The 12,515-nt window shown below is 42.6% G+C and overlaps 1 protein-coding gene across 1 annotated transcript in view; it reads left to right on the top strand.

Moving 5' to 3' along the window:
• Positions 1–10,396, top strand: part of SRD5A2 (steroid-5-alpha-reductase, alpha polypeptide 2 (3-oxo-5 alpha-steroid delta 4-dehydrogenase alpha 2)) — a 31,857-nt gene extending 21,461 nt beyond the window's left edge. Inside the window, exons 4-5 of the mRNA XM_004686318.2 lie at positions 5,893–6,043; positions 9,112–10,396. Coding sequence (XP_004686375.1) covers positions 5,893–6,043; positions 9,112–9,178 — 218 coding nt within the window. The 3' untranslated portion in view covers positions 9,179–10,396. The remainder of the gene's footprint in view (positions 1–5,892; positions 6,044–9,111) is intronic.
• Positions 10,397–12,515: the final 2,119 nt, after the last annotated feature.

A 12,515-nucleotide genomic window follows, 5' to 3' on the forward strand; every position in this document is an offset into this window, starting at 1 on the left:
AGACAGAGTGGGGACCAGAACAGGCAGATTGACGAAGTACACTGCTGAGGGGAGCAGTGGGCGGGTCAGGAGAGGTCTGCCATGCCATGTGGATCTCCTCCGGGGCAGGCAGGGATCGAACTCATGCGGAAGTAGCTTTTGATTCTTAGTACAGTGCTTTAACCTACTGCGCCACCAGGGAGGGCCGATATGTATATATTTTTATACACATATAAAGATACATATAATAAGAAATTAGCATACCTGACTCTAGAATTTGAAAAGTCCTGTGATCTGCCATCTGTAAGATAAGGATTCAAGGAGAGTAATTTCTTGTCTCAGTCCAAAAGTCAAAGAATGAGGTAAGCCCATGGTGTAAGTTCTAATGTGAGTGTAGGAAAAGATTTGGTCTTAGCTCCAAGAGAGTAAAAAGTCATCTGGCTTTACTGTGGAGGATAATCTGCTTTACTCATTCTGTCAATTCAAATGTTATTCTCATTGAGAAACACCATTTCAGAAATAATGATAAAACAAGAGATCTGGCATATACACTCCAGCCAGGCTGACACCAAAAATTATCATATCTATCAAATTATCATATTACATAGAGTGTTAATCCTTCTTGGATTAGGCAAGAAAGCTGAATCATGTGTGACTGACATTTGGTCTAGACTTATTGAGTGAGTAGATAGTAGCATGGTTGTGCATTTCCTGCCATTTATGTATTCATACAGGTGTAAAGAACCAGAGTCACTTGATTAAAAATTAAGGGAGAATCTGGCATGATGACATACCCCAAGACATATTTTAACAAGACTTCTAGAATCTTGTGGCAAGGAAAGATAGCTAATGCATTCAGAGAAAGAAGAGTTACAGAGCAGGAAACACTTGGTAACTATCCACAGATATCACAGTGGAAACCTTCCAGACAAAAAGAGAATGGCAAGATGTGTGTAAATCCTTCAATGAAAAATAATTCCAATCCTGAATATTTTATCTGGCCAAAATATCATTCAAGAGTAAAGAAAGGTAAGGGGTTTTGTAGAAGAAAAAAATTAAAAGACTACATCAATAGAAAACTGAAACCAAACAGTCTCTATATAATAAACTCTGGGAAGAAAAAAAATGTCCTGGTGAAACTTTCCCAATTTAGTGTGGGGTAGAAATTTTGAATATAGTCATATTTACTACGATTAGAAATGTGTTGATTTCAACAAGACAAAACATAAACAAGGATACTAAAGCTCTAAACAAGGACCTAGACCTCGTGGGCTTAACAGACATCTATAGAACACTGCACTCAAAAAATCTGAGTGCACACTTTTCTCAAACCCACATGGATCATTCTCAAGGATTGACCATATATTGGACAGAAGTCAAATATTAATAAATACACTAAGAAAGAAACCACACCAGCTATTTCCTCTGACCATGAAGGAATCAAACTAGAAATAAACCATGTGAAGAAGGCAAGAAGCCCACCTACTTCATGGACATTGAAACCCACACTACTGGAGGACCATTGGATCAATGAGGAGATCAAGGAAGAAATTAAAAGCTACCTTGAGAAGAATGACAATGAGGACACAACTCTCCAAAACTTATGAGACACATAAAAGCAGCTATAAGAGGAAATGCATAGCAATATAGGCCACATAAAGAAACAAGAAACAACCTAATCTACCACTTTTAAGAACTGGAAATAGAACAACAAAATAACCCAAAAAACAGTAGAAGATAGGAAACAATAAAAGTCAAAGCAGAAATAAATGAAATAGAAGTTAGGAAAACAATCCAAAAAAATCAATGAAACCAAAAGTTGGTTCTTTGAAAAAGTAAACAAAATAGACAAACCCCTAACCAGGCTCACAAAGAAACAGGAGAAAGCACAAATAAACAGGATCATAAATGAAGGGAGAAACCACAACAAACGCAGCAGAAATAAAAAAAAGAATAGAGAATACTATGAACTGCTATATGCAAACAGTTTCAACAAGCTAGAAGAGATGACAAATACCTACAACTCTATAATCATTCAAAGCTAGATAAAGAAGAAATATACAACTAAACAGGCCAATTATAAGCAGTGAAATTGAAACAGTAATTAAAACCCTCCCCAAGAACCAGATGGATTTACAAATGAATTTTGCCAAATGTTCAGAAAAGAAGTAGTTCCTATCCTGCACAAAGTCATTGAAAAAATTGAGAAAGAAGGAAAACTACCAAATACTTTCTATGAAGCCAACATCACACGAATACCAAAACCTAAGAAAGACAACACACACAAAAAAAACTTCAGACCAATCTCCCTAATGAACACTGATGCAAAAATCCTTAATAAAATCTTAGCCAATGGAATCCAACGATGCATTAAAAGAATAATATACCATGACCAAGTGGGTTTTATTCCAGGGACACAAGGATGATTCAGCACCTGAAAATCAATTAATGTAATCCATCACATCAAGTGACAGAAAAATAAAAACCACATAATCATATCAATAGATGTAGAGAAGGCATTTGACAAAGTTCAACATCCATTTATGGCTAAGGCCCTCAAAATCCTTGGAACAGAAGGAACATAATTCCACATGATAACAGCCATATATGACCCACAGCCAATATTATCATCAATGGAGAAAAGCTGAAAGCCTTTCCTCTAACATCAGGAACATGACAAGGATGTCCACTATAACCACTGCTCTTCAACCTAATACTGGAAGTCTTAGCCAGACCAGTAAGACAGGAAAAACACATAAAAGGAATCCAAGGGAAAGAAGTGAAAATATCTTTATTTGCAGATGATATGATAATTTACATGGAAAACCCTAAAAACTCCATAGAAAAAACTAATCAAAACAATTAACCAGTTTAGTAAGGAAGCAGGATATAAAATCAGCACACAAAAGTCAGTATCCTTCCTATACACAAACGACCAATCTGAAGAAGTGGAAATCAAAAAACCATTCCCTTTACAATTGAAACAAAAAAATCAAATACTTGGGAATAATAAACATAACAAAAGAGGTAAAAGACCTATACAAAGAAAATTATAAAACTCTGTTAAAAGAAATACAGGAAGACACAAAGAAATGGAAAGACATCCCCTGCTCATGGGATTGGAAGAATTGACATAATTAAAATGGCCATCCTACCAAAAGTGAGATACAGGTTTAATTCTATACTAACAAAAATCTCAATGATATTCTTCAAAGGACTAGAACAAATATTGATGAGATTTATATAGAACCACAAAAATCCTTGAAGAACCAAAACTCTGTTGACTAAAATGAAAGAGAATGGAGGCAACACACTCTCAGACTTCAAGCTATAGTACAAAGCCATAATAATCAAAACTGCATGGCACTGGAACACGCACAGACCAGTGGATTTGAATTGAAAATCAGATATAGGCCCTCCCTGGTGGCGCAGCGGGTTAAAGCACTGCACTGAGAAGCTAAAGCCATTTCTGCATGAGTATGATTCCCGCCTGCCCCGGAGGTGACCACATGGCGTGGCAGACCTCTCCTGACCTGCCCACTACTCCCCTCAGCAGTGTACTTCGTCGATCTGCCTGTTCTGCTCCCCACTCTGTCTCTGGTGAATCCCCTCGCTGCCCCTGAGCCTCTGGCCTGTACCCCAGTTCTGTATGTACAAATAAATAAATCTTTAAAAAAAAAAAAAGAAAGAAAATCAGATATAAACCCACAGGCTTATGGACAGCTAATGTTTGACAAAGGAGCAAAGAATATGCAATGGAACAAAGAAAGTTTGTTCAATAAATAGTGCTGAGAAAACTGGACTGCTACCTGCAAAAATATGAAGCTAGATTACCACAGCGTACCATGCACAAAAACCAACTCAAAATGGATTAAAAAACTAGACATAAGACCTGAAACCATAAAATATCTAGAAGAAAATGTGGGTAAAACACTACACAACATACACCTCAATAACATCTTTAAAGATACATCATCCAAAGCAAGGATAGTGAAAGAAAGGATAAACAGCTGGGACTACATCAAGTTAAAAAGCTTCTGTACAGCAAAAATGACACTACATAAAACAAAGAGACCTCCCACTGATTGGGAGAAAATATTTGCACACAATACTAATGACAAAGAACTGATCACAAAGATATACAAAGAGCTGATGAAACTCAGTAAAAATAAAGTGAACAACTCCAACCCCATCAAAAAATGGGCAGAAAAGCTAAAAAGAAACTTATCCAAAAAGGAAATGCAGATGGCCAACAGACATATGAAAAAATGTTCAACATCACTTGTAATAAGAGAGATGCAAATTAAACCACAATGAGATACTGTCTCACATCATTGAGAATGGCACATATTAAAACTACTAGCACCAACAAATGTTGGTGAGGGTATGGAGAAAAGGAACTCTCCTACACTGCTGGTGGGAATGCAAACTTGTGCAATCACTATGGAAAGCTGTTTGGAGGTTTCTCAAACTGCTAAAATTGGAACTTCCCTATGACCCACTCTTAGGTATCTACCCAAAGAACACAAAAACATTAATCCAAAAGGACACTTGCACCCCTTTGGTTATTACTATTCTATTTACAATAGAGAAGAAATGAAATCAACCCAAATGCCCAAAAATAGATGTCTGGATTAAGAAGATGTAGTACATGTACACAATGGAATATTACTCAGCAATCAAAAAAGATAAACTCATGCCTTCTGCAGCAACATGGATGGAGCTGGAAGGGATCATGCCTAGTGAACTAAGCCAGAAAGAAAAAGAAAAATACTGTATGGTTTCACTCATAGCAGGAGTATAAGATATGGGTGGTGGTGGTGGTCATGGCCATAGTAATAAAGTATAAAGTAAAAATGAAAACAATGAACAACCATAAACCAGAAAACCAGAGACATTTACAGAGTTGGAAAGGGGAATGGGATCATAACTGGGGTGGGGAGAGCTCATGGGACTATGGTGATGGCACACAGGTGAATTAGTAGTGGGAAGTCTATGAGGATTACAGCCAAGATGAAAAAATACATGAAATGAAGAATGATATGAAAACTAAGAAAAAAAGTGTTGATTTTTTGATAAGGTTTTGATGTCAGAAGAACATTTGGATAGTGAGGTAAGCCTTGCAAACCATCAGAAGCTGACCTGCCAGTCCTACTTTAAATGGACAGAGTGTACTGCTGGGCTGACGTGGGCGTGCGCAGGCAAATGCAGAGGAGCATCTAATCTCTGCTGAGATCAGATACAGTTTCATCACCTTCACATCGTGTGTTCACTTTGTGGGTGAGAGATATGTGGAGCAGCATGGGGGTATCCAAGGAAGAACGGAAGGTGAGAGGTGACGTAGAGTGAAGCGTAGTTCTGTCTCCTGCCTTCATCCTTGTCCAAAGCTAGTGGTCCAGCAGTGGTGAGAGACTTGGGGGTGGTGGGGAGCCCAGCAGCAGCTGGAGTTGCTCCTCATGACTCCAGGAATTTTTTTTTAAAAGATCTATTTATTTATGCATTACAGAACTGGGGTATAGGCCAGAGATGCAGGGGTGGTGAGAGGATTCACCAGATACAGAGTGGGGAGCAGAACAGGCAGATTGACAAAGTACACTGCTGAGGTCTTCCAGGCCATGTGGATCTCCTCCAGGGTAGGCGGGGATCGAACTCATGTGGAAGTGGCTTAAGCTTCTCAGTGCTGCGCTTTAACCCGCTGCGCCACCAGGGTGGGCCCTCCAGGAAGTTTTGCAAGGATTAGGCTATTGCTGCTTTCTTCCCCTTCCCGCAAGAGGGACCCACCAGTTGCCACATTTCAGAGGTCTCCAGTCTCTCATTCACTCTAGCTGCCCCATTGTAGTTTGGAAGAGAGCAGAGGGGTTTTGATGTCCTAGGAATCCAGTTCCGCGATTGATTTTTCAATTCTACATGCAGGTGGCTTGTTTACGTACATCTCTGGGGCCAACTTCCTTGGTGAGATTGTGGAATGGTTTGGCTTTGCCCTGGCCACCTGGTCTCTCCCAGCACTTGCCTTTGCGTTTTTCACGCTGTGTTTCCTTGGACTGCGAGCTTTTCACCACCACAGGTAACCTTTTCAGTAAAGGGGAAGCAGCCACATAACTTCCTCCTCCAAACAGATTTTAGTCCCAAAGAGGCAGATTTAGAAACCCAAGACATTTTTTAAAAAGATTTATTTATTTATGCATGTAAGACCTGGGTGTAGGCCAAAGGTGCCGGGGTGGGAGGGGGGAGGGGTTCAGAGTATTCACTAGAGACAGAATGGGGCGAGGAACAGGTGAATCTACTGGGTACACTGCTGAGGCAGGCAGCAGACCAGGCAGCAGACAAGAGAGCAGTGTGGATCAGCTCCCCGGTCAGGGACAAACTCAGGCCACAGCAGTTACAGCATTATAACACTGAGACTTCACATTTAGCCACCAGGGAGCCCCTCCCCCCAGGATATTAATTTTTATAAGGTAAGTTGACACAATGATCCGGACTGGTAAGCTCTGAATTTTGAGTTTGCACTGAAGTTGGAACTCAGCTGGACGACCTGGGAAATGCCTGTTATTTCCTTGAGCAGAAGCTAGCCCATGTACTCAGAGGCACCAAGGGGAATTGGGGTACCCTGTGCCATCTTGCTGAAGGAGGCTTCTCAGCCAGAAGCCCCTATGAATGCTTGAGTATGGGCTCCATACCTCCCTAGCGGGATCCTGGGGATCAGCTGCTGGTTGGCAGTGAGTGTGGTTAGTCAAGAGATGTGAGGAGTGGCTTGTGTTTCCCTGCTTCAATTCCATTCATTTCTGCCACCTTTATCTAAGTATGTTCCATGGGTGGGGTCATGGTGCTACTTTCTGGAGCTACACAGGTCATTCTGGGGCACAGTCAGCTACCAGGGGAGAGTGCTGGTCTTGTGCCAGTGTGATGCTCCTTCTGGCTTCGTGTTTCGTTCTCACTTTGGCGCTAACAATTCAGGCAATCGCAGTCTCGGAAATGACCAGCTTATGTTCTCCCAGTGTGTGTAATACCGAGGCATATTCTGGTTCTCTCGTCCTCCCCCTCTCCCCAGCCTCCATGCCCAGGCCATTGCTGATTACCTGAGGAGGTGGGTTAGCAGTGGCTCCAGGACTGCCCTGTGCTGGGTGCTGCCAGAAACCACAGGAGACTTTTCTCTCCAGGTCTAGCCTAAAGCTTTGGTACTCTCCAGCTGCCTCCCAATGCCCCCACTTTCCTCCCAATGTCTCCCCCCAGCTCCTGACTCTCAACACCTCCACCTGGATGGGGACTAAAGAGTTAACTAGAAGTATCCCAAGAAGGGAAAGAGTAGCAGAGTTGTATCAAGCTTTAAACAGGAATATAGCACCTTTTCTTTAAGATGCCTTTGCAGCCAGGGGGAAGAGAAAGGTGGTACATATCAGGAGATAATGGAGGGGAGGGGAGATAACGCATATCCTAGGGGGAATGCTTTCAGACTCCAGGTGCTCCTGAAGCTCCTGCAGAGATGTTTTAGCTGGTTAATGTAGTTTTGAAGGTTCACTAAGAATGGGTTCTTTTCCTTGGAGACCTGGTAGAAATGAATGAGACCACAGCTCTTATCTGACTTGTTCCTGTCACCTCCCAGACTCAGTGGGAAAGGGCAGCGGAGGGCCCTAGCCTGTGGGAGCTAGCAGAAGGGCTGAGGGCAGGGAGAGGGTGTCAGCCAACAATAGGGAGGGACAAGGAAGGGACAGTCCCCCAGCGAGCAACAAGAGCATCCAACGTGAGGTCCTCTCCTGGAAGAGCAGGTCTCCAGGGGAGGGCAGCAGCTGTTCTAGCCTATGTGCAGACATCATCAGCAAGACATTGTTACTCTTTGTCCCAGGTCACACGAAGGACCCTTGTCAGAGTGTATCATCTTGATTATCACTCGGGAGCTGCCAGTGTCAGCTAGTTAAAAGGACAGTCTGGTGACTTAAGGAGAAAGGCTTTTGTACATTAGCAGTCTCCTACGGCTGCCAAAACTGTTTGGCACAGACAGAATGGCTTAAAGGTGTTTTCTCACAGTTCTGGAGGCAGAGACCTGAAGTCAAGGTGTGATACGTGTGGGACCATGTGCTCCCTGCTGTTGCCAGGATCCCTCCCTGCCTGTTCCTGCTCTCACTGGTCTGAAACCTGCCTCTGTCATCACCTGGCCTTCCCATGTACCTCTGGCTCCATGTCTCTCCTCCTCCTTGCCTTTCAAATTGGATTAAGGGCCTGCCTGCCCTGCTCCAGTAAGACCTTATCTTAGTAAATTACATCTGCAATGGGCCCTACTTGGTGGTGCAACGGGCTAGGAAGCAGCATTGCAAGCCGGCCGCAGCCGCTTCAGTGCAAGTTCAATCCCGGGCCCTGGAGGTGACCCACATGGTGTGGCAGACCTCTCCTGGCCCGCCCGCTGCTCCCCTCAGCAGTGTACTTCGTCTATATGCATGTTCTGCTCCCTGCTTTGTCTCTGGTGAAGCCTCTCACCACCCCGGCAACTCTGGCTTGTTCCCCAGTTCTGTATGCATAAATAAATAAATCTTAAAAAAAAATATACTTGCAATAACCCCCTTTCCAAAGAGTTGTCACATTCTCAGGTACTGCAGTTTAGGACTTCAGCATATATTTTTTTTGGGGTGGGCACAACTTAACCCATAGTATAAGTACCATTTCCTGGGGGTCCCCAGGCCTCATGAAGGGATGTTTTCTTGGGGACACTGCCAGTTCTCTAGGGTTAACCTTTGTCCATGGTCTTTGGGGTCTCTGGCTTCCTGTATTCTCAGAAGAACCTATCCAGGTGAGATACTACTGGATAGTAATCTACTTCTTCGTGCCTGTCACAGTTTTGTAATTTTATCGTGGTAGGCTGGACACAACATTTACCATTTTAAGTGTCAATTCATTGCTCTTGGACCTATTCACAGTAGCATACAACTATCACTGCTGTCTTCTGGCTATTTTTATTTTTCAACACATAATGTGACAACATTTACAGGAGATAGGGTACAGGAGCGAGAAAGATGGACAAGTAGCTATCTGGAAGAGTCAGGCCCTGAAGAACTGTCGGTAGATTTGTAACAAAGCTTTCGACTGACCACTGCTTGATTCCATTATAATTATTCCTTTTTTTTTTTTTTTTTTGTCTCTTAGGTTCTACCTCAAGAGGTTTGAGAACTACCCCAAATCTCGGAAAGCTCTCATTCCATTCATCTTTTAAAAGAAACCAAATCAAAAAAGGAACAGAGCTCCCACAATCCTGTCGAAACTCATCAAACTGCTGAACCCATAACTTCTGATGTTCTGCTCTGTGAGTGTCTGTAACCACAGGTCTCCTGGTGTTCTGACAGCTGGTGTCAGGATTCTGGGTGTTGCCTCCTATCCTCCCCTGGAGCCTCTATCTTGATCTCCTGTTGAAGCTCACCACGCCCTGTACCATTTAGAGACATTGGTTTCTTAGCTATTCCTCCTAGAAAGTGCAAACATTCTCTATGTAATTTTATCTTTGGCTGATCCAAGAACATATGGCTTAACCTCTACTCTGCAGCAAGGTAACGTAGCTCTGTATTCAAGACAGTTCTGGGTTCAGAGCCATGTTCTTAGGATGTAGTGAAGGTAGACATTTTACATCTCTATGAATGAGCAGAGATTTAAATTCTGAAACTACACAGCTCCAGAGAAAATCTACTTCCAAATGAATGCCCAGCCCTACCACTTCCCCTCTTAGTTATGAAAGATGTGGAAAGGTTGGCAGACTTTTAATAGAGGAGGCTTCTCTTCACATTGCTGAACATGCACCTATGCATCGACCGCATTTCAGACCTTAGTCCATTGTCTTAGTGACTCTGTTTCCCTGAAGTGTCACAACCCTTGTTGGAGAGAGCATAACCTAACCCTGCAAGCTTGGTATGCATTTCATTGAAAATCAGGATTTAGTGGCTACAAAGAAAACAAAACCACAATACTAGATGACTACTGAAAGAAAAGATGTTTGCAATAGGCACTGAAAACTCTCATATTCTTGATAACTGCTGGAAACACCCAAATAGTGAGCAAGTAGTGAGGGACTCCTCTCCTGGAATTTCTTCATTGCACACCTCAGCATGCAATAAAAAAGGTATCTCCTTTCACCTTGAAAGATCTGAGGATGATGTAAATGACTGGAAAACACAACTTGTAATCATATAAATAAGTGCTTTGGCTGCTCATTAAATGCCTCTTGAGACATGGAATGTTAAGTAATTTTGCTTCAATTGAAAGATCTCTGGACTCATGCAGATTTTTACAAGGTGTTGAGTTGTGTTTCCTCCTTGCCCCCTCCTTTAAGTGTTATATTCTTTCTTCTCTTTTTGCCGACATGAAATGAAGGGCTCTGAGCCAAAAATACAGAAGCATGACTATAGAGCTTTATCATAGCTCAGAACTGCAAGCAGGTGCAATGAAGGAACAGGAAAATGTGTAAAGGTTACATTTCACACCTAGTGTTCAGAAATATCAGTGGGGTGGGGTGTAGGTACGGGTTGCTGAAGGTGGGGTAGCGGGGGACACTGTGAATAAGTCTTAAGGTAAGCTAGGGCTCTGAAGCCCCCTCCGTTATTCTGGAAGCTGCTTTTCTTAAATCGTTCATCTTACTACCGTGTAAACCGTTTGGGCTAGTGTTTGAGATGTAATAAATGGCAGATACTATTTGCCCAGCACTCAAATCATCAGGAAATAAGGGCTATTCAGCAACTGCACTTTTGCCAGTAGGGGGTGCTCTCTAGAATTTACTTGCGCCAATCCCGATTTAATAAAGTAACTCTCATATTTGGAAATTAAGAAAAAGTCCTATTGTCCTTTTAAGAAAACATGATCATGAACCTTCTTGGTTTAAGTAGAGTGTAGAATGAACTTTGATAGCCAAGGAAATGCCAGTGCCCCCATTTCCTATGTTTAGGGCTAAGATGTGTACAGGGCTAGGATCTGTATGCTCACTCCTACATATATTTCCCATTTTTCAAAAAATAGGATGCAACAAAAATATGGCTTATTTAGGTTTCCATGGAGTAGTTTGTATTAAAATAATAAGGGACTGACTTATGTCAAAAGATGCCCTGAAGGTTGCTTCAGTTGAATCTTTCATGGAGAGAATGTTTTTGCTGATCTTGTAGGAGATGTCAGAGCCAATATAAGACAAGGCTGGTCCCGCGCTTCACATTATAGAAGGAGACACTGAGACCACCTGTGTAAGGGTCACACAGCTGGTCAGATAGCAGCCTTCTCTGTCCCTTTAAGGAACAGAGTCCTTTGTTTCTCTTAAGAAATAGTGGACTTTTGTAAGAGAGACACAGCAGAGCCTACAGATCACTATGACTTTAATCTGAGCATATTCATCTGGCAAGCACTTATTATTTACAATCTGATAAACATTCTGGGTGGAGGAGGATACTGATGACTGAGACATGATTATTGCTCCGTAGGAAGTGCCAGTTGGAGAAAAATAACCTGAGGTTGAGTGCTGCAGTCCAGATGCCTGCTCATTAGCATGAGCACACGTTTCCCGCACTCTGAGGATGCACGGCTGATGCCTGCACTGTGAATCTGTTTGCTAAAATGTAGGGTTTTCCCCCTGTGTAGCTGCAATGACATTTGTGTATTCAGTATGGAAAAAGATTCAAATCACAAATCCCCCTTCTCCCCAGCACTTACCTTCATAAGGAGTGAATTGAGCCCCCTAAAAGGAAAATAGACCTCTAATGGGAAATGTGTAATCAAATAGTAGTTTAGTTACTTAAACCCTTTCAGGAACATATAAATAAACCTGTGCTTTTACTGCCCTGTAGTTTGACAACAGCTGTCTTGACTTTTGTGGTAACTCATGACCATCTCTCTGAGGAGCTGGGGAGAAAGCTCTTGGCACGTGGAGGGATATCCTCATGAAGAGTTTTTTCCTTCCCTGCCGGCCCTTTTAACTCTCAATGAGTGTGGGCTGAGGTCCAGGCGTGGCAAATATGAAGCATAACAATAAACGTAAAGCAAATCCTCCTAGAGAAGGCTGATGGTGTTTTTACAGCATCTGCACTATCGCAGGATAAAAGAAAGGGGCCTGTAGCCAGATGGGCATATGGGCGCTTAGATGATTCAATGTCACTGAGTGGATTTAATTTCCAAGTAAGAGATTTGCTCACTCTCTCCTAGACCCACTGAACTGTGGTCCTAAAAGGTTCTACGTGACTTGTGTTTTATCTCATTTCCTCTCGTGGACCATAGCTTGGGATTTGGATGAAGGAACCTAGGGAAGGTGAAAGTAAGTACTAAACTCAATTAGTCCCTTTTGTCTCAACCTTTATTTGCACCCAGGGTTTGGATTTGCTCCATATAGTCAGAGTTTAGGTGCAGCATACCCGTGTCCTCTCCCAGGAGGCAGCCAACCAGCTGGGAGGAGGCGGGGAGCAGAGAAAGTGGAGAAGGTAGGGAGTTATGTGGGGTTGGGGGAGCCTAGGTTATGGAATCCTTGGGGGAAAGGGGCCTCTCCCTGACGGAGGGAGCTCCACCCCTTCTCCTTGTGTCCAGGCTGC

The sequence above is a fragment of the Condylura cristata genome, unplaced genomic scaffold (genome assembly GCF_000260355.1).
Source record: "Condylura cristata isolate star-nosed mole 26May11 unplaced genomic scaffold, ConCri1.0 scaffold00020, whole genome shotgun sequence".
Classification (NCBI taxonomy): Eukaryota; Metazoa; Chordata; class Mammalia; order Eulipotyphla; family Talpidae; genus Condylura; species Condylura cristata.